The 26,895-nt window shown below is 39.9% G+C and overlaps 1 protein-coding gene across 3 annotated transcripts; it reads right to left on the bottom strand.

The window, feature by feature from the left end:
* On the bottom strand, positions 1 to 25,780 carry LOC133658242 (von Willebrand factor A domain-containing protein 5A-like). Of its 3 annotated transcripts, none has more exons than XM_062060059.1 (21): positions 25,658 to 25,780; positions 22,701 to 22,785; positions 19,398 to 19,600; positions 19,104 to 19,326; positions 18,728 to 18,894; positions 18,539 to 18,653; positions 18,316 to 18,464; positions 18,146 to 18,234; positions 17,915 to 18,059; positions 17,575 to 17,654; positions 15,296 to 15,410; positions 15,040 to 15,198; positions 8,558 to 8,661; positions 6,769 to 7,019; positions 3,935 to 3,991; positions 3,213 to 3,260; positions 1,453 to 1,491; positions 1,156 to 1,254; positions 710 to 864; positions 495 to 618; positions 1 to 409 (listed from the first exon to the last, which is right to left on the bottom strand). In XM_062060059.1, exons 2-21 carry the CDS (start codon positions 22,741 to 22,743, stop codon positions 330 to 332), a joined length of 2,445 nt encoding a protein of 814 aa, XP_061916043.1. In that variant the 5' UTR covers positions 22,744 to 22,785; positions 25,658 to 25,780; the 3' UTR covers positions 1 to 329. The 3 variants fall into 3 exon arrangements, with proteins under 3 accessions (XP_061916043.1, XP_061916045.1, XP_061916046.1); XM_062060061.1 differs by lacking the exon at positions 25,658 to 25,780 and adding an exon at positions 22,942 to 22,976; XM_062060062.1 differs by lacking the exon at positions 3,935 to 3,991.
* Between the last annotated feature and the right edge of the window lie 1,115 nt (positions 25,781 to 26,895).

Below are 26,895 nucleotides of genomic sequence, written 5' to 3'. Positions count from 1 at the left end.
TTCCACTTGAAATCTTTATTGTGATGTTTAGTAATTATTTGAGAATGAAATATTAGAATAATAAAGGGACTGGATTTAGAATCAAAGTTTTAGCATAAAATCCCTCAAGACAACACAATCAGTTGTGTGTATGGCCTTTGTGTAGCTGTATGCACTCCCTACAATGTTGTTTATGGTTCTATAGGTTTCAGGTTTGCCACTTTTAGTTGATTTGTGTAAGAAAACATGACATTGACCCATGAGCAACTTATCGAAGAGGAATGCCGACAAGAAAAGCAGATTGGATGAAAATAGTGCAATGTTGACAAAGTTTCTTTGTATTGGACACCTCACAGGCCCAGCGTATCTTTTTGTACGTTGCAGCCCAACAGAGTGTTTGCAGCCACAACACAGTCGGTCACAGAAGGTGCTTTGAAAGAAAAAAAAACACACACAAAATTCTCATTCCATGGGATAAAAATATTAACATCACACAATTGTGTGAGTTAGTTTACCATTCAGAGAAAGGAGCCATGACGCAGCCTTCCTAGCCAGAAGCTTCCATTCGACCTCAGCATCTGACTTGAAGCCATGAAGCCAGACCAGAGCCAGAATGGTGGCCCACACGTTCTCATTCGCCTGAGCTCATCCAATCAAAAGAAAGAAAATAGCATAAACAACCGTGGGAAAAAGTGTCCTGGAACATTTATCATTTCCAACAAGGACTCACCGATGCAGGCTTCAGCTTCTCCACCTCCTTGCTGGTCTTTCCTAGCACAGCAGCCAGAGTGGGTTTGAGCTCCCAGCTGCCCGACGCCTTCTGGAGGGAAACCAACTGCAGCAAAGGGTCTGTAGGCGACGAGCTGGCTAAAGTTTTTTCAACACCTGCAGGGGAAAGGAGGTCTTGTCAAGTATTCAACTTGATAGTTCACTGAAGACCAATCATCTTATATTAAACCAGTGTGGAGTATAGTGTACTCATGTTCAACAACTTTACAGAACACAGCATACATATAAAATATTTTGCTCAGAACATTGTATGCACGCAACCATAGAAATATACAGCACAATAATACATTGTGTTTTTGTCAGGTAAGGATTAGCTAAATTCAAACACGTACATTAATAAAAAATGGATGGATGCAATTAAAATAATCAAAAAGGCTGTCAACTGACAAGAATCCGCAGAATTCCTCGTGCTTGGTGCAGATTTCTTCTTAGAGCTTCGCATCCCCATTTTAAGTAAATCAAAATTTTGTTCTTCAAAATTTTTTCCTGCAAAGGAATAAAGAGCAAAAGCAATTAATAATTGTATGCAAGTTTGCTGGAAAACACACAGGCCTTGAGTTGCTGCACGGTAAACTCTGGCGTTTTAAAGGTAAACTATTTAGTAGGAAAAATAGTTGTTCAACACATTTGTTGGATATCTATCTCTTCCTCTAATAAGACAGGTACAGTACTAATGCTACTTACGGCCTGCATTTACCATTCTCTTCCGCATGGAATCACAATCTTTGAGAAAAAAAAAGAGATTATTATATGAGAATTAAAGAGCAAAATATTTCAATCAATTTGTAAACAAGTGATTGTGAGATGCAGTGACATTGATTTACCGACACCTTTGGGAGAAAATAAAATAAATAAAAGTGTTGAAGGTACACTATTTGCCATGCAACCTTAAGTAATAAAAATTTGTTTATTGACTTTATTCTGGCAATTTTGTATTTTTTCGTAATGATGCGCTAACTTGGTAGATTTTGATCCTACATTCTTTATTTTCATGTACATTCTGGGTGTCTCATTCAATAAAAAAATTTAAAATTTCATTCGATTTTTTCAGGCGGTCTGTCATAACATTTTTAGCTTTTAATTAGACATTATTGTGAGGTTTTGTATTAGTGTTCCTAAAAATAGATATAGCAGGCCCCCAGACACATTTTTCTCTCTAAATTTGGCCCCCCGAGTCAAAATAATTGCCCGGGCCTGCTCTACGCCATGGTTACGACTCTGCCTAGAAATCCTGTCCATGAAAATCACAAACAGGATAGGTGACAGAGCGCAGCCCTGGCGGAGACCAACCCCCACTGGAAACGGATCCGACCTACATCCAAGCACACAGACACAACTCTTGCTTTGGTTGTACAGAGGCCATCAGCAGTTCTCCCTCACCCCGTACTCCCTCAGCACCTCCCACAGGATCTCCCTGGGGATCCGGTCATACGCCTTCCCCAAAACCACAAAGCACATGTAGACTGGATAGGCATACTCCCAGGCCTTCTCCAGGATTCCCGCAAGAGTAAAGAGCCGGTCAGTTGATCCACGACCAGGACGGAATCCACATTGCTCCTCTTGAATCTGAGGTTCGACTATCGGCTGGACCCTCCTTTCTAGTACCTTGGCGTAAACTTTCCCAGGGAGGCTGAGTAGTGTGATACCCCTGTAATTAGCACACACCCTCTTGTCCCCCTTTTTGAATAGGGGAACCACCACCCCAGTCTGCCACTCCCTCTGCACTGTCCCAGACTTCCACGCAATGTTGAAAAGGCGTATCAACCAAGACAGCCCCTCAACACCCAGAGCCTTCAGCATTTCTGGACGAATCTCGTCAACCTCTGGAGCTTTGCCCACCGTGGAGTTGTCTAACTACCTCAGTGACTTCACTCCGAGAGATCGACGTCCAACTATTTATTCCATCCATCCGTCTTCAACCGCTTATCCGGAATCGGGTCGCGGGGACAACAGCTCCAGCGATCAGACACTTGTCATTAATGTCCAAAGTTAATGACTTGGCAACCGCATTGGGCTAAAAAAAATATATTATTACAGTTCTGTTTATACAGTTCTGAAGTTAGTGTACTTATATAGTTCTTAAATATGTGTAATGTAATTAAATAAGCATATAAATACAATTGATATCGAAATCACTACACTAACTTAATTTTTTTAATCATCATTTATTCCAACTGTTTATTCCATCCATCCGTCTTCAACCGCTTATGCGAAATCGGGTCGCGGGGACAACAGCTCCAGCGATCAGACACTTGTCATTAATGCTAAAGTGGACTAAAATACTCTTTCAAACATCACCTGTAGTTAGTTTAAAAAAATACACTGACCATAGTTTTAATCTGGAACAGATTGATTCCATTTCCGTTAAATTGGACTTTAGAGGTTTAGCTGTATTTTGTTGTTTAGTGGATGCACATTATGTATTGTGTGTGTTAGTTTTTTACCTCCAAGGGATGGCGACAAATAACACATCATCCGCAGCTTGCTACATGCTGAAAAAGGAATACATAACAGTCAGAAGCAACAAGCACAACCCACTACTATTCACTCTAGTACTGTTTTTGTAGATTCCTATAATAGGATTGTTTAGATTTCAAAGTCTAGTCCAGGGGTGTCCAAAGTTTATGACTTGGCGGCCGTATTGGGCTAAAAAAATATATTATTACAGTTCTGAAGTTAGTGTACTTATATAGTTATTAAATATGTGTAATGTAATTAAATAAGCATATAAATACAATTGATATCGAAATCACTACACTAACTTAATTTTTTTAATCATCATTTATTCCAACTATTTATTCCATCCATCCGTCTTCAACCGCTTATGCGGAATCGGGTCGCGGGGACAACAGCTCCAGCGATCAGACACTTGTCATTAATGCTAAAGTGGACTAAAATACTCATTGAAACATCAATCAATCAATCAATGTTTATTTATATAGCCCTAAATCACAAGTGTCTCAAAGGGCTGTACAAGCCACAACGACATCCTCGGTACAGAGCCCACATACATTACCTGTAGTTAGTTTAAAAAAATACACTGACCATAGTTTTAATCTGGAACCGATTGATTCCATTTCCGTTAAATTGGACTTTAGAGGTTTAGCTGTATTTTGTTGTTTAGTGGATGCACATTATGTATTGTGTGTGTTAGTTTTTTACCCACCATTGGGTGGAGAGATAGGCATACCCCGCAAGCACGTCTGCGGCATGTTACGAAATGCTGAAAAAAGAAGACATAACGGTCAGAAGCAACAAGCACAACCCACTACTATTCACTCTTTTACTGTTTTTGTAGATTCCTATAATAGGATTGTTTAGATTTCAAAGTCTAGTCCAGTGGTGTCAAAGTTTATGACTTGGCGGCCGTATTGGGCTAAAAAAAAAATATATTATTACAGTTCTGTTTATACAGTTCTGAAGTTAGTGTACTTATATAGTTATTAAATATGTGTAATGTAATTAAATAAGCATATAAATACAATTGATATCGAAATCACTACACTAACTTAATTTTTTTAATCATCATTTATTCCAACTATGTGTGCTGTCTCGGAGTGATCTGTGATCACGTTTACGCAGCTTATTTTACACGCAATCTGCGATCGCAATGTTTTAAGTCTGCATATTAATTTCATACCAAATTGAAGAGGGAAGTTTGCCAAACATGTAAGAATACAGTACCAACTGTGGACAAAGCCATATTTTTTAGAGTAATTGCCAATATGCTGTCATATGGATGCCCGCACGCGCGCACACAAAGAAAAGCACCCTTAAATACACACTTTACGATGCTTTTTTTCCGCCACACAGCAGAGCGTTGATTGTGACGTAACAATCATTTGTACAAAAATAACACTTCAGTTTGCGTTGATTAAAGCAAGATATAACAGACAGAACAACAACACAAACTTCAACTACTTCAACTTTAACAACCGCCCCCACAACAGATCATCGATTCTCAAGTCAAAATATCGATACTGTAAATACTTTAGGTATTTTAGATAATGTGCAATATTAACAGGAACACAGTGTAAAAAAGTAACGAAACTTGTGAATGAAACAATGTGTCAATGTTGAATGCTTTTGTTGAGTGTCATATGTTCAATATTTTTCCGTTTACATGTTCATGTAACTGAATTTTGAATTACTTGATATTCTAATAGTAGCTCTTAACTTATTTATTTTAATGCTTTTATTATTTTACTTATGGTTTGAAACACCATTTTCATGTACTTGATATGATTTTATCCTTGTTTTTTCTGTTGTATTAGCTTGACTATATTGTTATTCACTCTACTACCTCAATATACTTCAGAGATTAAAATCATTAAATAACTCTATATTGTATTCTCTATGCTATGAGATATGTTATTATTTGAAATACACAACTTTTTAAATGTTTGCAAACATTTTAGGTATATTTGCACAAAGTATCGGTATCAGATCGGTATCGCCAATACCACCCTGGCTTTTACTCTATGGAATTGGAAAGAAAATCGGAGCTATCGCACATCACAAGTTTTGTAATTAATCAGAAATATCAAGCAGCTAAAATGCGCCAAACATGGGGAAGTGTGGAAAGTGCTTTGCATATCATCCATTATGCACTTGGTTTGTGAAATTTGAAATGACATATACCGCTTAAACGTGTTGACATTATTCGCTGGTTATAGTTACCATGAGTGGGAAAAGTTGTTTGGATTGGTCATAAAAATTGATTAAATGAAACTCACGGTTTTTGACCATCAATTCTGTCTTCGCCCACTAGAGGGCGGAAAAAATCATCAGAATCAATTCACAGGGGCACAAATTTGGGTAAAATCACTACGCGGTAGGGGTGTAACGGTACACAAAAATTTCGGTTCGGTACGTACCTCGGTTTAGAGGTCACGGTTCGGTTCATTTTCGGTACAGTAAGAAAACAACAAAATATAAATTTTTTGGTTATTTATTTACCAAATTTGCAAAATCTTCCACCAAAAATATTTTTCTTAGTGGAATATTTGATGTGAAGTAATCGGAACCTTAGATAGGTCAATAATTCTTAATAACATTGATTTTGATTCAATATGTTTTGAGCAATGACAGTTAGAAAGAAAAAAAAAACAGCTTTGTTTTATTAGTCAACATTGAAACTTTTTCTAAATTACATTTAACCTTTAAGCTTTTTTATTTCACTTTTGTTACGTTTTTGTTTATTTTAATAGTATTTTTAGAATGTGCCGTGGGCCTTTAAAACATTAGCTGTGGGCCGCAAATGGCGGCCGGGACACTTTTGACACCGCTGCTATAGATAATAAAAAAATAAATCTGATAAATCTATGGATAAAAAGCAGAGCCTGGCGACGCATGCGCGTTTATCATAACTCTCTCGCTCTCTGTCTTGCCCCTCCCTCACGAATGCTGCTGCACGCACAATTTGTTTTGTTTTTAACCCCTTCTTAACCCTGAACGTACATTGAAAATACATGCAACCCTAACTCAAAATGCCGGACATTTGAGGCATTTAAGAAACTCCTCCCTGACAGCCCCGCAAAAGAGGACATGTACGGTGAAAAGAGGACGTATGGTCAGTCTATCGTAGCCCGGTCGCTGCTAGAATGCCGTGTGTTGTGCCCTGGTGTGGATTGTTTACACCACGTGCGGTACGCTACTTAATATGTCCATGTGGAAACTCGTTCGGTACACCTCCGATCCGAACCGAAACCCCCGTACCGAAACGGTTCAATACAAATACACGTACCGTTACACCCCTACTACGCGGTCCAATCTTCTTGTTAAACTTGTGATGTCTTGCGGGCCGCACTGAAGACCCACATGCCGTAGTTTGGACACAGAGTCAATGGCGAAGTCACTTGAATGTTTACTGGATTTGTCGCTGATTACTATTAAAGCGTTGTGTTATGCAACCAGGATGACTGTATGATGTCATTTTTGTTCTTTACTTACGCATAAAATAAGCTGTGGGTTTAAACTGCTCTTGGAAAAGACACTTACAGGGAACTGGAATGATTTGACGCAGTAAAGGTCCTTGAGTGGTGCTGCTTTCCCCCTTATGGACAGCGATGAAGGCAGTATGGCTACTGCTAACTCCTGATTGGACACTCAGCTCCACCACTTTCTGCTTAACTCCATCTTCTTCCTCTTTTTTGTCTTCCCTTTCCATGAAGGGCATTAAATCGTAGTTGTTCTTCTCTGTCTCCAAAGAGCGAATCACGGTCCGGGCGCTCAGCCTGTGAATTGTTAAACTGCATGGGGTGAAAGAAAATGAGAAAAAAGGTCGTTTCTCTATCTGCCATTTCATGAAGTTACATTTGGACATACTTTGCATGGTTGTAAGCTACCACAGGACTGGAGATTTAGCATGCAGGGACCAAATTGGTGGTACATTTGCCTCAGTCCTGGTTGCCAGTACAATATGGCGGAATCAACAATAAGTAAACAACAATTATGAAATCATCTTGCACCCAAGTTTTCTGAACAAGAAATGTCGTGTTATGTACGAGGAAGAGAGATGTATACATGCAAACTTAACACGAGTCAGCGCTTTTCTTCCTGTCACACACACACCAGTGACCTAAGGCCTCATTATCAAGAGTTGCCTTGATTTCCTACTAAAAATTGACGTACGTTCAAATTTAGAACACTTAATACTAGAGATGTCCGATAATGGCTTTTTTGCTGATATCCGATATTCCGATATTGTCCAACTCTTAATTACTGATTCTGATATCAACCGATACCGTTATATAAAGTTGTGGAATTAACACATTATTATGCCTAATTTTGTTGTGATGTCCCGCTGGATGCATTAAACAATGTAACAAGGTTTTCCAAAATAAATCAACTCAAGTTATGGAAAAAAGTGCCAACATGGCACTGCCAGATTTATTATTGAAGTCACAAAGTGCATAATTTATTTTAACATGCCTCAAAACAGCAGCTTGGAATTTGGGACATGCTCTCCCTGAGAGAGCATAAGGAGGTAGCGGGGGATGTATATTGTAGCGTCCCGGAAGAGTTAGTGCTGCAAGGGGTTCTGGGTATTTGTTCTGTTGTGTTACAGTGCGGATGTTCTCCCGAAATGTGTTTGTCATTCTTGTTTGGTGTGGGTTCACAGTGTGGCGCATATTTGTAACAGTGTTAAAGTTGTTTATACGGCACCCTCAGTGTGACCTGTATGGCTGTGGAACAAGTATGCCTTGCATTACCTTGTGTGTGTGAAAAGCCGTTGATATTATGTGATTGGGCCGGCACGCAAAGGCAGTGCCTTTAAGGTTTATTGGCGCTCTGTACCTCTCCTTACGTCCGTGTACACAGCTGCGTTTTAAAAAGTCATACATTTTTACTTTTTGAAACAGATACCGATAATTTTGAAACCGATACAGATAATTTCCGATATCACATTTTAAAGCATTTTTCGGCCGATAATATCGGCAGTCCGATATTATCGGACATCTCTACTTAATACTCAAGAAAAAAAATGGTACGATATATATATATAATTAATTTCAAATTTTCAGGACTTATGCAGATCCCAAATACACAAAAAGAGGTATCGGTCGGTAAGAAAAGTTGGTTTTGCACATATAGGCTCCCTGTAAGAGTGGCTAATTCAGCTTTACGCTTCTATGACAATCAAGGCTTTCTTTTTGCCACAGTTTGACTCTGAAACAGATCAGAGTAATTTACAGTACATTTGAACATGTTCCAAACAAATATGTGTTATGCATGCAAAAAATATGTATTAGTCAAATGACAAAAGAACAACAACTTTGTATGTTACCCAGTTTCCTCTGTGGGTTGGAGAGTGAAGGGAATCTGATTCTGGGTTGGATGGCCCGCCAGGTTGTACTTGACAGTTACAAAACAGTCTTTAGCCTCTGAACTCTGAGGGAAATATGAATTAAGTTAGGGTTAGGAATGAACACACACACCTCCCAATCTAGCTATGTACATTACAGTATATGTAAGTGTAAACATTTCCTGTATAATATATTTTATACCACAGGTATCAAACTCAAGGCTAATCTTCATTGCAAAATGTATTTATTTTTTCAGTTTGGAAAGAAAAAAAAGATATGCGTGTAACTGCATATCTTTTGAACTTAAGAATTTTCTACTCGTGGAACAAGATATTCCAAAACATGTTTTATTATCTAAAAATAAACACCTACATTTGGGGTGTCCTCATACAGCTTTTCACTTCCAATACAGATATTGGAGGCTTGGGTATTGGCCGATACAGAAATTGATCCCATTCGATATCAGCACAAAACATACATACTTTTGTTTTGTAGTGTCGAATGTTAGAAAAGGTTTGATCTTGTGAAATTACTCGAACAGAAAACAATTAAAAATACTAACTGTCTGGAATGGACTTATTCTGACTTTAAATTGAAATGGAGTGTTAATTGTTTTTTTGACAACACTTAGTGGCCACAACAATTAGGTAACTCAAGTAGGTAGTAAGCTGTAAGTTTGTTACACAATCATTTCTAACAAGCTTCTGAAATGGAGACTTTGTATCTGATAGTAAAATGCAACTATAATTATTCAATCCCTTTTTACATTGACAAATGTGATGTTTTAGACTGCAGTATTGTTCAATTAAGGACACTTATTACGTTTGTCTAGCTTGTGTGCCATTGTGTGCTTAGCTGTTGTGTAGCAGTTAGCTCCTAGTAGCCTATAGCCTACCTACTTTTTGTTTTAATTACTGTACTTCACTGAAATAGAAAGAAAGACCAACCTTACCGTATTTTTGGGACTATAAGTCGCAGTTTTGGGTGCGACTTATACTCAGGAGCGACTTATGTGTGAAATTATTAACACATTACCGTAAAATATCAAATAATATTATTTAGCTCATTCACGTAAGAGACTAGACATATAAGATTTCATGGGATTTAGCGATTAGGAGTGACAGATTGTTTGGTAAACGTATAGCATGTTCTATATGTTATAGTTATTTGAATGACTCTTACCATAATATGTTACGTTAACATACCAGGCACGTTCTCTGTTGGTTATTTATGCGTCATATAACGTACACTTATTCAGCCTGTTGTTCACTATTCTTTATTTATTTTAAATTGCCTTTCAAATGTCTATTCTTGGCGTTGGGTTTTATCAAATAAATTTCCCCAAAAAATGCGGCTTATATGTTTTTTTCCTTCTTTATTATACATTTTCGGCCGGTGCGACTTATACTCCGGAGCGACTTATACTCCGAAAAATACGGTATATGCTTTGAATGTGATTATGAATGTACTTTATGATAAATTGAGTTCATGTAAACTCATTATTCTGAGCAAATCAATTGATGTAAATCCAGATAAATGTGATACAAATGCGGTTCAGAGGAAACCCGATGTTATTAGTTAAAGTTTTACTATGGAAAAGAGTTGGGATTCAAAAAGTTCCCATTAACCTTTTAAGACAAGTTCAATTTTCTTTCTTTTTTTGAGTTTGAGTTTGAGTTTATTTCGAACATGCAAGCATACAACATGATACATCACAATTTCCAGTTTCTTTTCAACATGTTCGAAAAGGAGTAGGAAGAAGCAGAGCTTATTTAATCCTACCCCTTTTCTTTACATAACAGTTGCAAAACTTTTTGTTCACTTCCTGTTCACAATTTTTTCACAATAAACTCCATAAGTAATCACAATAAAAATAAATAAATAAATAATAGTAAGAATTTAATAATAATAATTGGTGAAGTAAGTCATATTTCATATGATGAGATAAGTAAGATTACTTTAAGAATGAATGAATGGATGGATGAAATAAATTGAGAATGTTTGTCATGGTTCTTCTTCTTTGTACTTTGTAAACACTTTAAGTTTGAAGAGTTTCTTGAAGTGTATCATATTAGTACATTGTTTGATTGCTTTGCTTAATCCATTCCATAATTTAATTCCACATACTGATATACTGAAGGTCCTAAGTGTTGTACGTGCAAACAAATGTTTTAAATTACGTTTTTCTCTTAGATTATATTTCTCCTCTTTTTTTGAAAAGAATTGTTGTATATTCTTGGGTAGCAGGTTATAGTTTGCTTTGTGCATAATTTTAGCTGTTTGCAAATTCACTATGTCGTGGAATTTCAGTATTTTTGATTCAATAAATAAAGGGTTTTTTATGTTCTCTATATCCAACATTATGTATTATTCTAACTGATCTTTTTTGTAACACTGTTAATGAATGAAGTGTACTTTTGTAATTATTTCCCCATATTTCTACACAGTAGCTCAGATATGGTAACACTAGTGAGCAGTAGAGAATATGAAGGGATTTTTGGTCTAGAACATGTTTTGCTTTATTCATTATTGACGTGTTTCTTGCAACTTTATGTTGTATATTTTTTACGTGAGATTTCCAGTTCAATTTATCATCAATCATTATACCTAGAAATTTGGTTTCGTTTACTCTTTCAATTTCTATTCCGTCTATTTGTATTTGTGTTTGACTTTCTCTTCTACTGTTACCAAATAGCATTATTTTAGTTTTACTAAGATTCAACGATAGTCTGTTTTTGTCAAACCATCTTTTTAATTTGTTAATTTCTTCTGTTATTATTTGTATTATCTCCTGTGTGTTCTCTCCTGAACAAAACGCTGTTGTATCATCTGCAAATAATACTAACTTTAAATCTTTTGTAACTTTACAAATGTCATTTATATAGAGATTGAATAATTTAGGTCCTAATATTGATCCCTGAGGTACACCACAGGATATATTTAGCGTTGTAGACGTGTGTTCGCCTAGCTTCACGTATTGTTTCCTGTTCGTTAGATAACTTCTTATCCAGTTTAAGACTAACCCTCTGATGCCATATCGTTCTAGTTTTTTGATTAAAATATTGTGATTAATTGTGTCAAATGCTTTAGTTAGATCCATAAAAACCGCTGCCGCACATTTTTTACTATCTATTGCATTGGTAATTTCTTCTGTAATTTCAATTAAAGCCATTGAAGTTGAAACATTAGCTCTGTATCCATATTGGTTCTCTTCGAGTATTCTATTTTTATTTATGAAACTTTCTAATCTGTTATTGAACAGCTTTTCAATGATTTTAGAAAATTGTGGAAGTAGAGAAACAGGTCTATAATTTGTAAATTGATGTTTGTCTCCAGTCTTATAAATTGGTGCAACTTTAGCTATTTTCATTTTGTTTGGAAATGTACCTGTTTGAAATGATAGGTTACTGATATACATTAATGGTCCTGAGATCTCTTCAATAACCTTTTTTATCGTTTCCATATCAATTCCGTTACAATCAGTTGAAGTCTTAGATTTACATGTTTTCACGATTGTAACTATTTCCTCCTGTGTCACATTACTGAGGAACATGGAGTTGGGATTTCGCTCTATGGTATCATTATAGTCCTCAATTGGAACTGGGTCTGGAATCCTTTCTTCCAATTTTGGTCCAATATTTACAAAATAATTATTGAAGCTTTCAACTACTTCCTTTATGTTGTCTTTTTTTTTTTTTTCATCTAAGAAGTATTGAGGGTAGTCCCTCTTAGTTCCATTTTTAATAATGCTATTGAGGATGCCCCATGTTGCTCTCATATTATTTTTGTTCCTGTCCAATAATTCACTGTAATATTCTTTTCTACATGATCGTAGTATGTCTGTTAACTTGTTTTTATACTTTTTGTACTTAATTTCTGCCTCTATAGTTTTTTGTGCTATACATTTTCTATATAGTGTATTCTTCTTCTTACAAGCATTTTTTAATCCTTTTGTCATCCATGGTTGATTATTCTTTCTCTGCTTGTTACTGAGTTGTATCCATGGACAATGTTTGTCATAAAGTATTATGAACTTGTTTAAGAAATGTTCATATGCTTCATCAACCTCTTTTTCATTATACACATTGTCCCAATCTTGCTTTTGTAGCTCAATTTTGAAGGCAGTCATCCTCTTCTCTGTGCATAGTCTTCGAAATGTCCTTTTGTCTTCCATGTTCTTCTTGTAGTTTCCATCATATATTGTAAAAACTGGCAGATGATCACTAACGTCGCTTATAAGTAGACCACTTGTAGTGTTATTATCAAAATCATTGGTAAAAATATTATCAATAAGCGTGGCACAGTGTGCTGTGATTCTGCTTGGCTTTGTGATTTTAGGATATAGACTGATGCTGTACATTGTATCAATGAAGTCATCAATAGACTTTTGCTTGTTGGGGTTCAATAAGTCAATATTAAAGTCACCACATTAGAACATTATTCTTTGACCATTGTCCATGTAAGTTGCCTTGATCCATTCTTCAAATGTTTCTATACTTGACTTAGGTGATCTATATATACAACTGATGAATATGTTTTTGCTTTTTTCCTGACATATTTCAATGGTTATACATTCTAAGATATTATCTATGGCAAATTACATGTTTTTTACCACTTTGTAGTTCAGGTTCTTCATCACGTACACAGCTACTCCTCCTCCATTTTTGTTGGTTCTGTTGATGTAGTTTAGTTCATATCCCTCCAGATCAAAATCTATTCCTTTTTTATCATCAATCCATGTTTCTGTGACAGCAATCACTTTGAAGGGTTCGTTGATGTGTTCCAAAAAGTTCTTATTGTTGTTGTAATTTGCATACAAGCTTCTACTATTAAAATGAATAATTGACAATTTGTTATCACATTCAATGTTGCTATTATATTGATCATCTGTATAATAAAAACAACTATTACTGATGTGGGAGAAAAAATTTGTATCTGGATCTATATCATTTTCCAAATCCTGGTTTTTGTGATCTTTGTTGCAGAAATTTTTTAGTTCCATATTTTCTTGTTCAACGAACTTTGATGTTGTTTCAATAATCTCTATAAGTGTAGGTGGATGCAATCCTGAATCTAGGTCCTCTTGTTTAGTCGTCCCTTGGAACATAGTAGTGCCGATGCTGAATTTAGGTGCTTGTTTTCTGTCAGAGTCCATTATCATCGTTGTTGTGGTAGCTGTGTAAACTTTAAAAATTGTCCAGGTCCTTGATGTCATGGACAACAATTACTCTTGCTTCTGGACTTCCATTCAGCTTGATGTAGATTTTACAGTTGGCGCTCCAAGTTCCCTGGATTTTTCCCTGCCTTCTCAAGTCGCGTGCTTTCTTGGCGATTCCAGCATTACGTTTTGTGAGATGCTCATTCATGTACACATTTGTTCCCTTCAGCTTCTTTCCCTGTCTCAGCAATGCCATTTTAGATTTTCTGTTTACGAGTGTCACAAGCACGACTGGAGTGGCGTTGTTGTTTCTTCCGTTCAGTGGGATGCATGTTTCGATGGTATTAATGTCAATTTCAATTTCTTTTGATTGCAGAAAGCTGACCACTTACTGTTCTGCTGAGACCATATCCATTTAATCTGGTTCACCTTCATTATTCACAGCTTTCGCATAGGATCTTGGTTTAATTCGGTGCCCTGTCACAATGATACTCGCCGTAACTTTTGGTTGCTAGGCAACCGCTTTGAACTGCGGGAGGCGCCTTTGGCTTGAGGCTAACGGCTCTTCCACTCGCCTTATTTCAGCGCATCAGTGCCTCTCAACTGACCAAAATCAGATCGAAGATGCCAGGTGACTCTCCTGTGGCTGTGATCGCAAATCAGTGGTCAAATCAGTGGTCAAAATCTTCAGACTTAACAAAAACTCCGGTAGCAGAAGCTGAGCTTTTCTTCTTTGCGTCCTTTCTCATTGACAGGAAGTGACGCATTTGTGAAACAATAATAATATATTGTTATTATATTGTATGTAATATTGTTATTATATGGAACTGACTATGACACACTCAAAAAAATATTGTATTCTATGATATTCCATTCTTATTGGAGAACAACTTTGCACAAATATGCGCTGTAGTACTGCTCGTATTAGAGCTTATATCAATCAGATATTTTACATGCAAGCCCATAGTATCTCATATATGGACCGAATATTGGCTCAGGACACTTATATTAAAGCAATAAAAACGAGGCATGTATACATTTATATTCATACGGGATACAGTATATTCACTGTAACACAATTACCCTCTCTGAAAACAGGTTTGACACTGTTTTATACAATGTATAGTACAGAGCTTAGCAATTGTTTCCTGGTGTTGTGGTTGTGGTCGGGTGTTTTGTAAATAGTCTTGAAGTGAAAAAATGTTGGTTGACAACATTTGTTGTGCCCTTTACTTGTCACGCCCGCATATTCATTAGTGTCAACTGAAGAAAGAAAAGCACCCTTCACAGTGGTTATACTCATACCTGTCCTGTGAGCTGAGCATAGATGAGTGACCTCTGACCCTGGAAAATAGCTGTGAGAGGCGGGGACAGGACAATAGCAGTTACTCCCTGTGGCAGATCCCATGTGACCGAGATGTCCTCCACTGCTGGTTGCAGAGCAAACTGTAGTGTTTGCATCACCTGGTTGTGCAACAAATACAGGCAGTTTGTACAAATCTATGTATTGTATTCTAATCAAACAAATCATGTTCATTGTTTAGCGCTTATGAGGGTGTACTTTTGGTTGCATCCGGTCGGCTCCTGTTATGAACTGAGCGTGACCTCCTCCCTCCTTAGCCATTCCATTGATGAGAGCAGTGCTGGCACCTTCGCCGATCCCAAAAGAGAAACACCTGCAAGACAGTCGCTTTGGTTCAAACATACACTGAAGTAAGACTTAATAGGTTTGTGGGCCCTCTGCACATTAAAGAATTAAACATGGGGGGATAATAGTACATAAAGGCACAACATATGTTCCGTTTCTTACATTCAAACAAGTTTTGTGTATATTGGAGTTTTTTACTTTGGCATGTTTGGACGGTCATCTGCAATGTTTAATCATGAGAATGAATTCAGTAACTTTTCATTTACGAAAGAATATTAATTATGTTCTTGTCCTGTTGGTTCATTTTTGGTTTCTAACTGGATTGCGTGCAAATCATTCGTACCTTTAATTTTTTAAACAAAATGTTATTTAAATGGCTATTGTGTGATCCTATACTAGCATAACAATTGTATGTAATTAAAGTTTTACTTTAAATGTGGTGTTATTTTAACTTATTTGTCATGTATAAATTAATGTGTGTGTGTTCTATTTCACCTTAATGTACATGTCTTTGAAATTGTAGACCACAGAGAGCTATTGCTGCAGCTAATGAGGATCTTAATAAACGAACAGACAGAAAACTTGTATAAGAACATATATTCAAAAGGGAAGAAATTAGTCTATTTGTGCTAAAAAAAAACGTACAATGTTAAGAGCAGACACACATAACTAACAAGACTAAGCTTTATTTTTTAATTTATATTGAAATGTTATGCCCTAAAAAAAAATATATATATATATATATGAATGTGGTCACTGCATCACTTGATTTTTAAGTATGCAGCCCTGGATGGGAACAAATTGGAAACAACTAACCTTAGGAAACATAGACAAAGGTTTTTTTTCTTTTCTTTTTTTTACTGTTAATTATTCACATTGAGCGTGCTAAATAATTATATTTGCATCTTCTCCTCCAAGTATTGCGGGTGTTTTGCTGATCAGCATATAATGTGTATATTAATGAAGAAGAAGACGCAAAAAGGATTGCACGCCTAATTCTGACCGCTTAACAGACGCAATCCACTTTGACAACGTTTAGTCGATCAGCTTTGCATGTGGTGTCAAGTTTCCACGTGTTTTAGTGCATGCAAACCTTTAATATATCAGGCCCTATAGTGACTTGTGCGGTGTTGCTCATATTATTTGGTAAGAGAGGAGCAAAGTGAAATTTAATACAAAATAACATTAAGACATTTTACTTATATGCCAGCATTAGGCACACACACACACACACACACACACACACACACACACACACACACACACACACACACACACACACACACACACACACACACACACACACACACACACACACACACACACACACACACACACACACACACACACACACACACACACACACACACGTTATCATTTGGAATGGGGACCAAGTTTTTGATCATCACTTGTGGGGACCACCCTTTCTACAGGTTGTGGAGGCATAAAAACAATTTGGTAAAATGGCCACTGCCCAGTTAGCTCATACACGTCTTTAAATCTCTGGATTGATGAAGTAACCCTGATCATTCTTACTGGGGACCCTGGGGAAAAAAGAGTTAATATGGTTCATGGGGACCAAATTTAAATAATTTTGCATAATTCACACAAATTTGTACGTGACTGCTGAGGACCATTTTGAAAGTTTGAAAGTCTCACACTCAAACTAACCAGTAAACATGTTTTATGGGCCAAAGCTTAAAAATCACTTAGGCATCTTCAGAATGGATCTGACTATCTTTTAAAAAAGTTTCCCTTTCGGGGACCTGTTTTTTTGTCCCCACACTGTCAGAGGTCCCCTAAAGGTGACTGTGTAAACAGAGCGATGTCCCCATTAAGTAAGCATTGCCAGAACACACACACACACACACACACACACACACACACACACACACACACACACACACACACACACACCACACACACACACACACACACACACACACACACACACACACACACACACACAAGAAGCAAGACAAATGATGGATATGTGTATTAAATGTAACTGCTGAAGTTAAAAAAAACAGCAAGGGTCAATGTACTTTTTTAACACTTAAATGTCTCAAAATTCACATTTGTGGCACTTTTTCCTATTTTAACAAAAAGTTAACATTGAATATGCAATACATGTTTTACCTTTTTTCAGTATCACTAACTTATTCTGTGTGTGTGCGTGCGTGCGCTTTGACCTGTGAGAGGTGGAATTCTTCTTTACCAGGCTGGTAACCTCTTTAGTGTTCCCCACCTCGCCGTCAGTGAAGACAAAAAGCTGTGAGGAATTGACAATGGACTTAAAATTTACACCGCATCGCTGCTGTCATCAGTTCTGTCACACTGGTAATGTCAAGAAGTTGTTGGTTCAGGATTAACACTCAGAAAGCAATACATTCTCAGCGTGTTCAACATATTTTAAGTGTGTGTGTGTGTGTGTGTGTGTGTGTGTGTGTGTGTGTGTGTGTGTGTGTGTGTGTATGTGTGTTACAGCTACAGTGAGAAGACTCTAGTAGTGCAGATGGGTGTGTAAATTACTTGTCTTGGTTGACTGGGAATGCAGGGTTGGTTGTAAATGTGTTTGAGCGGCTGAAGGATCTCTGTTCCTCCCAGGTTAGCTTGCATCTCCTTGACTTTCTTCAGAGCCTCTTCCATGGTCTTCTCACTGTATTCCACACTCGTACTGCATTCAATATACACACAAGTACATGTACTCATGCAGTGTGACTTACCAGGAATGTAATGGTAGGACAAAGGGTACTTTCTTACGGGAAGATGTGTTCAAAGCTAGATCCAAAACTGTAGATGTTGAAGTAGCAGCCCATTGGTAAGCTCTTCAGAAGCAGCAGAAGAGTGTCCTGTGTGGAAGTGAAAGTCAAAGAGTGAAGGCCACCGTCGGGAAGAAGGACAAATGAATGGTTTATTGACCCTCTGATTACCCTGGCGCTGCTGATGCGAGTCCCACTCATACTTCCAGATCGATCTAGTAAGAACACAAATTCTCCACTTGAGGCCAGTGAAGACATCACTGCCTGAGGGAACTCCGGGTACACACTCAGCATCACGACCGCATCTCCCATCAGTGTGCCTGAAACACAATAAAAATATTCAAACACATTCAATGCATAGTTTTACATCAGTTTGAAATTAGAAGTAACTCACCAGGCTTGGCAGACACCTGACCTGCCTCCACCACAGCAGCCGGCTGGTGGGCGTCCTGGTAGTAAATCAACAGCTCAACATCCCTGTCAAACTTGTGTCCTGCAGCCAGTTTCACCTAAACCCAGTGAATAAATAAATACATACATAGCACTTCTCAACCGTGACAAACAGTCGTCAGCGTTTACGTACGACAGCCTGGCTTTGCTCCGCGTTGAGGTACTGCAGAGGCTCCAAGGAACAGTTGGAGTCGATTTTGGAGACCTGACGAGGAGAGGACACCCGAGCAGAGAAAGACAGACTGTAGGGCACCTGAGAGGCGGGGACAGAGGTCACCTGGACGCCGCCACCTTCACTCCCTGGAAACATCGTACAATCAACAAGAACTCTGCCAAGTCTTAAATATCTACATCAGGGTTTTCCTACATTTTTCAGCCCCAATATTTGGTTCCAATATTATTAAAATACACCGTGTATTCCATGACATTAGTAAATACTGTATATACCCTAATAACATTAACAGATATGAGATTAGCATGAATGAAAAAGGTGTTGCTAAGTGTCCTACCCTGAGGTTGGTAGCGAGGGTTGAGCACCGCAGGCAAACAAAACCTCAGCGCGTCATCCGCCTGTACAGCCAACTCAATGATGTACTCCAGCCTGATGGAGGCGCTCTCTCCTGGAGGAAGACTGCCCACACTGAGAGAGAAGATATCCGAGCTCTGCTCACTCTCCTCCAGGAGGAAGGCCTGCTGCCCTGAGCTCAAAGCGTCGTCGTACTCCTCGCGGGCCTGTAGAGGACAAAACCTGGTTGCGGACGCTCTTTTTCAGCCATTTCGTCTTCGGGATGCATGCGACTCACCTCCTGTTTCTCCTTCACCTCGGCCACAATCTCAGTCTGTCCGACCTTAGCGCTGAAATGGCAGACAGCAGCATCTCCGGGCAGAGGGAAGACAAAAACAGCTTCTATGGCTTTGTCCTCCTTGTTATCATAGTGCAGAGTGGACACTACTGTGGCCACGTGGTCCTTCACCTCCAGCGCTACTTCAATGCCCTTTAAAGGAACTGAACCACACACACACACACCACACACACACACACACACACACACACACACACACACACACACACACACACATACACACGTACACAAAAGTTGTAATAAAAGGTAAAAAGATAGACAATGTGTCTGGAGATGATTAAACCTAATTGAGTCATATAGAGTAAGAATATTACTGGCCCAAGATTGAACATCAGAAAAAAAGGAGAGCAACTGTATCGGAAAAAAATCAGTAATCATCACTGAGAATTTACTATTGGAGCGGAATGAAGTAAAATATTTTAGCACAAAACCGTATAGGCCAACTCAGTGTATCAGGTGGGAGATGAGGACTGCATGGTCCACTATAAGATCCAAAAGTAATTGACATTGTGCACTTTTATTAAGCCTAATTAAAACATTTAAGCAATATCATGAAGGGACAGATATGGCTGAAGGACAAGTTACTCTGCGACTTTGGACAGACAAGGCAGAGATAAGATTGGATGGAAGTTGGACAGACAGAGGTATGCTTTTTGAGGACTGGTCTGACTACAACTTGTCTAAGAACAGTCCCTTAAGACAGTGGTCCCCAACCACCGGGCTGCGGCCTGGTACTGGTCCGTGGATCGATTGGCACCGGGCCGCACAAGTAATAAAAAAAAAAAATTTAAAAAAAAAACTTTTTATTTTATCAACATAAAAACACAAGATACACTTACAATTTGTGCACCAACACAAAAAACCTCCCTCCCCCATTTACACTCATTCACACAAAAGGGTTGTTTCTTTCTGTTATTAATATTTCTGGTTCCTACATCCATCCATCCATCTTCTTCCGCTTATCCGAGGTCGGGTCGCGGGGGCAGCAGCCTAAGCAGGGAAGCCCAGACTTCCCTCTCCCCAGCCACTTCGTCCAGTTATTCCCGGGGGATCCCGAGGCGTTCCCAGGCCAGCCGGGAGACATAGTCTTCCCAACGTGTCCTGGGTCTTCCCCGTGGCCTCCTACCGGTCGGACGTGCCCTAAACACCTCCCTAGGGAGGCGTTTGGGTGGCATCCTGACCAGATGCCCGAACCACCTCATCTGGCTCCTCTCGATGTGGAGGAGCAGCGGCTTTATTTTGAGCTCCTCCCGGATGGCAGAGCTTCTCACCCTATCTCTAAGGGAGAGCCCCGCCACCCGGCGCAGGAAACTCATTTCGGCCGCTTGTACTCGTGATCTTGTCCTTTCGGTCATAACCCGAAGCTCATGACCATAGGTGAGGATGGGAACGTAGACCGACCGGTAAATTGAGAGCTTTGCCTTCCGGCTCATCTCGTTCTTCACCACAACGGATTGATACAGTGTACGCATTACTGAAGACGCCGCACCGATCCGCCTGTCGATCTCACGATCCACTCTTCCCTCACTCGTGAACAAGACTCCTAGGTACTTGAACTCCTCCACTTGGGGCAGAGTCTCCTCCGCAACCCGGAGATGGCACTCCACCCTTTTCCGGGCGAGAACCATGGACTCGGACTTGGAGGTGCTGATTCTCATCCCAGTCGCTTCACACTGAGCTGCGAACCGATCCAGTGACAGCTGAAGATCCTGGCCTGATGAAGCCATCAGGACCACATCATCTGCAAAAAGCAGAGACCTAATCCTGCAGCCACCAAACCAGATCCCCTCAACGCCTTGACTGCGCCTAGAAATTCTGTCCATAAAAGTTTTGAACAGAATCGGTGACAAAGGGCAGCCTTGGCGGAGTCCAACCCTCACTGGAAACGTGTCCGGCAATGCGGACCAAGCTCTGACACTGATCATACAGGGAGCGGACCGCCACAATCAGACAGTCCGATACCCCATACTCTCTGAGCACTCCCCACAGGACTTCCCGAGGGACACGGTCGAATGCCTTCTCCAAGTCCACAAAGCACATGTAGACTGGTTGGGCAAACTCCCATGCACCCTCAAGGACCCTGCCGAGAGTATAGAGCTGGTCCACAGTTCCACGACCAGGACGAAAACCACACTGTTACTCCTGAATCCTAGGTTTGACTAGCCGGCGTAGCCTCCTCTCCAGTACACCTGAATAGACCTTACCGGGAAGGCTGAGGAGTGTGATCCCACGATAGTTAGAACACACCCTCCGGTTCCCCTTCTTAAAGAGAGGAACCACCACCCCGGTCTGCCAATCCAGAGGTACTGCCCCCGATGTCCACGCGATGCTGCAGAGTCTTGTCAACCAAGACAGCCCCACAACATCCAGAGTCTTAAGGAACTCTGGGCGGATCTCATCTACCCCCGGGGCCTTGCCACCGAGGAGCTTTTTAACTACCTCAGCAACCTCAGCCCCAGAAATAGGAGAGCCCACCACAGATTCCCCAGGCACTGCTTCCTCATAGGAAGACGTGTTGGTGGGATTGAGGAGGTCTTCGAAGTATTCCCTCCACCGATCCACAACATCCGCAGTCGAGGTCAGCAGAACACCATCCTCACCATACACGGTGTTGATAGCGCACTGCTTCCCCTTCCTGAGGCGGCAGATGGTGGTCCAGAATCGCTTCGAAGCCGTCCGGAAGTCTTTTTCCATGGCTTCTCCGAACTCCTCCCATGTCCGAGTTTTTGCCTCCGCGACCGCTGAAGCCGCACACCGCTTGGCCCGTCGGTACCTGTCTGCTGCCTCAGGAGTTCTATGAGCCAAAAGAACCCGATAGGACTCCTTCTTCAGCTTGACGGCATCCCTCACCGTCGGTGTCCACCAACGGGTTCTAGGATTACCGCCACGACAGGCACCAACTACCTTGCGGCCACAGCTCCAATCAGCCGCCTCGACAATAGAGGTGCGGTGATTCCTACATTATATATCAATATAGATTAATACAGTCTGCAGGGATACAGTCCCTGCAGTCCCCAAAAAGGTTGGGGACCACTGCCTTAAGATACATCAAGTCTAACTTTCTTCTAATTGTGCTCAGCCTGTTTACACTGACATCTCAAGACATGTGTGGTTTAATTTTGCCACGAGTCAGGAGTAGTTGTAGTTATAGTGACTTTGTTTCTGACATTCTTTTTACATGTTGAAATTATCACTTTGTTTGAATTGATTATTATTTAATAGTGATATATGATTTATCCGTACCTGGCTCCCTGTTGTTAGTGAGCAGCCCACAGCGTCTCACCATGATTGGGCGTCAACAGGAAAGTTCTCAATATTGATTTTTTTCCTGTAAAAGAAGTCGCCAATAAGTAAAGGGAAACAGAAACATATTAAAAATACAATGTTGTTGTAGATTACACAAGAGCAAACATATTATATGAACACATTTTTTTGGGAAATGTGAGCCTTATTATTATTGTTAAACAAATACTCTACAGCTTACCTGTTGGTGTGTGTGTGTGTGTGTGTATGAGGAAGTGTCCACAGTAAACACGGAAGAGGACTCAGTTAAGTTTACAGGAGAAGGCCACACCCACTCAGCCTTGAGAATTATTTTTTTTGTCGTTTGGCACACCACGCCTGACTGGGTACGCTCCTATTTATTTTGTTTTAATTTCAGTTTTTAAAAGAAATCAAGAACAATTAAAAATAAATTGCAAATGTTGGTGATTATTATTACAAGGTTTAATTGTATTGATGTACGGTTTGATTTTATTGAAATAATTGCTTGTGTTTAAAATAACTTAAATGTATTTGTATAATAAGGGCTATTATTTTAATGTAAATCAATAATGGAATATTGATTTTAATAAAATAAACAAATCTTACTTTGATGGATAGTTATTCCCTAGGTCAGGAAAACACACAGAGGCTATTTCATCTCTACAGGTCTGTTTCACAGGTTTCCCTGCTCTTAAGGTAGACTTTTGATAGATTAGTATCGATAGATCGATGGATAGATGGATGGATGGATGGATGGATAGAGACAGATGTAATATATATGTCAAATATGTCAAAGAAAATATTACTCATTTTGATTCATATATAGTGTCAGTTCCCTCTTTAAAGTAGCACAGAAAATTGTTAACAAACAAAACAATTCCACATTGGATGCATCAGTTGCAACGTGAGATGGTAGTGAACAACAACAAAGAAGCAAACGTGGTCTGCTGTTGACCACAATAAAGATTATCCAAGAAGACACAGAGGGCAGCGAAAGAAAACAGAGCGGCGCAGCAAAGTGCAGACTGTGGAGTATAATTGTGCAGCAACAGGGTAGCTTGCGTTGGCACGTGTATACTCAAATGCACCCAGACTGACAAGCTACAACAAACCGTATCCATTTATGTGAGTGGAAAAGCATCATGCTGAGTAGGGCCAGGTCAAGTCCAGTAGGTATCGTGCAGTGGGAAAGGGGCATTAGCGTGAGTCAAGTGGGCATTGAGTTGAAAATAATCCCATGCAAACCGCAGGAAAGTCATTAACTACTACATTACTCCTATCTACAAATCCATCAGTAATTACTGTAAGCTACATAGCCTGAAACAGCTGATCACTCAATTCACACGGGTGTGCCGTGCCCTGCTGCTCAAACAGTCATTGATTTGATTTTGACATCAGACCGGACCAAGATCTCCAGAAGCGGTGTAATCGAGTGCGGAATAAGTGATCACTTCATCATTTTCTGCACACATAAAATTCAGAAATCTGTATCAGATTGTCACAACACAATAAGATTCAGATCGATGAAAAAGTACACCAGCGAAGCTCTAACAGCAGCCCTGGAGAGACTGGACTGGTCAAATGTACTAAATTGCTCATCGGTTGAAAAAGCATGGGCATGCTTCAAATCCAACTTCCTGCATGTATCTGACCAGCTAGCACCCATGAAAGCTTCCAGGGTAACATCCAGAACAGAACCCTGGATCAATGCAGACATAATATAAGCCATGAAACTTAGAAATGACAAACACGCTAAGTTCACTAAAAACAGGACTGAACAGCTCCTTAAAGAATACAAAAAACTAATATGATCAGGAAGGCCAAATCCAGTTACTTCAAGGGAAAAATAGCGGAAAATAAAAATAACCCGCAAAAACTCTGGAAGACGCTGAAACAATTGGGCCACAGCAGTCTCAAAACAATAACCACCAACCTCAACTTGAAAATAAACAGCTCACTCATCACAGACAAACTGAATGTGGCAAATTGCTTTGACAGATTTTACTCAACCATCGCTTCCACGTTGGTAAGCAAATTGCCCACACATTCAGGCCTCTGCAGTGAACAGCACATCAAAGACTTTTACAAAAACAAAGGGGTATGCAAGGATGACTTCAAGTTTGTCAAAGTTAAAACTGATGATGTGTTAAAGAAACTCAGCTCGCTGCAGCCAAACAAAGCCACAGAACATGATAATATTCCCCCCAGATTTCTCAAAGACGCAGCCATCAGCACTAATGGAATATGTCGGTCCCAGTCATGCTGATGGTTGGCGGTGAGGATAGCTAGTTGCTGCTGCATGGTGCGGTTAAACCGCTCTACTGGTCCATCACTTTGCGGGTGCAAGGGAGTCGTGCGTATCTTTTGCATGTCTAGTCTTTCACACAGGGCAGCAAAAACCCTGGATTCAAAATTCCTGCCCTGGTCGCTGTGTAGGATATCTGCAGTCCCGAAGCGACTGAACATGCCCTCCAGTAAGGCAGGGGTGCTCACACTTTTTCTGCAGGCGAGCTACTTTTCAATTGATCAAGTCGTGGGGATCTACCTCATTCATATATATAATTTATATTTACTTATTTATGAAATATATGTTTTGTTAACAAGTTAAAGGTGTTTAATGATAATACAAGCATGTTTAACACATATAGTTAATATTGTTAATAAATTAAAGGTGTTTAATGATAATACAAGAATGTTGAATACATATAGTTAACATTGTTAACATGTTAAATTGTTTAAAGATAATGCAAGCATGTTTAACACATATACTTAATATTGTTAACAAGTTAAAGGTGTTTAAAGATAATACAAGCATGTTTAACACATATAGTTAATATTGTTAACAAGTTAAAAGGTGTTCAATGATAATACAAGCATGTTTAACACATATAGATTCCTTTCTTTCATGAAGACAAGAATATAAGTTGGTGTATTACCTGATTCTGATGACTTGCTTTGATTGGAATCATACAGTGGTACTGATAACGTCCGAATTTTCAAATGGAGGAGAAAAAAAGTCCTCCTTTCTGTCCAATACCACATGAAAGTGGTTGGTTTTTGTCATCTTATTTGTCCAGCTTCCATACTCCTTTGTACACACTTTACAAGAAATACATTGGCGGCAAACTCCGTAGCTTGCTAGCTTGTGCACGCCAGCTTTCTGAGACTCTTAGCGCAGGCAGGATGAAGCAGAGCTTTTATTGTGAAGGCAGGAACTATGCAGTCGGTCTTTGGAGTTTTGACGACAGGCACGGCGCCAGAGTCTGTTGAAATAAAAAGTGTTTCTCGCCTTCCTGTCTGTAATTTTTTCTTAATAATGAGCTGGCAGCAGCCAGCGTCATCTCAGAAGACCCTCGGGTGCCGTGAATGTCAATCAAGTGACGAAAGTGACGTCATAGTGAAGATTTATGATCGCTCATTTTTAGGACTATTTTTTTAATGCCTGGCTGGCGAACGACTGACACAACCTCCGCGATCGACCGGTAGATCGCGATCGACCTAATGAGCACCCCTGCAAGAAATCAGCCACTATCTCCGGCCACTTGCTAAAGTAATCCATCGCGCAAAGCACATTCTTGTTTCCTCTGTCTGTTACAGAAAAAGGGCCCATAATGTCCACAGCTACCCTCTCCATGGGTGCTCCAACCCCTTGCTGCTGAAGCGGTGCGTGTGACCGGTCCTGGGGTCCCTTGTAGGCTGCGCACTCATCACAGCGCCAACAGAAGTCCTCCACGTCCTGCCGGTGCTGACCCCAGTAGAACCCTTGGCACAACCGACGGAGCGTCTTTGAGCTGCCAAAATGTCCCGAGCCTGTGCCCCCATGACACGCCTTCAGCACCGCGTCCTTCAGAGTCTTCGGCACCCCCACCTGCCATCTCTCCTCCTCGGTGGCCAGCTCCTTCCACGCATGCTGTACGTCGTCCCTGATGCGCAGCACAGCAAACTTACTCCACAGGCCCTTGGTGCCGACCGACAGCCCCATCACACCTTCCCAGGGTGGTCTCCTACCACTCTGGACCCATTGTCGTGTTGCAGGTCTCAGGTAGCCAGGACAAGCAGTCAGATAATAATGTCCTGTTAAACAGGAGGAAAAAGCACACAGAACGTTTCAGATGTTTACAGACTGGTCGCTCTCATCAGAATTTATTAACAGAAATTAGAAATCCACAATTCA

The sequence above is a fragment of the Entelurus aequoreus genome, linkage group LG10, assembly GCF_033978785.1.
Source record: "Entelurus aequoreus isolate RoL-2023_Sb linkage group LG10, RoL_Eaeq_v1.1, whole genome shotgun sequence".
NCBI lineage: Eukaryota > Metazoa > Chordata > Actinopteri > Syngnathiformes > Syngnathidae > Entelurus > Entelurus aequoreus.
This window is presented reverse-complemented; position numbering and strand designations above follow the sequence as displayed.

Bases quoted from the DNA above. Each gene is read 5' to 3' on its own strand.
- LOC133658242 (XM_062060059.1), bottom strand. From the start codon at position 22,743: ATGGTGAGACGCTGTGGGCTGCTCACTAACAACAGGGAGCCAG. The intron at 7,020-8,557 runs GTAACATACAAA...CACCCCATGCAG, and splicing joins CAACCCACAGAGGAAACTGG to TTTAACAATTCACAGGCTGA. The intron at 1,255-1,452 runs GTAAGTAGCATT...ATTCCTTTGCAG, and splicing joins GAGAATGGTAAATGCAGGCC to GAAAAAATTTTGAAGAACAA.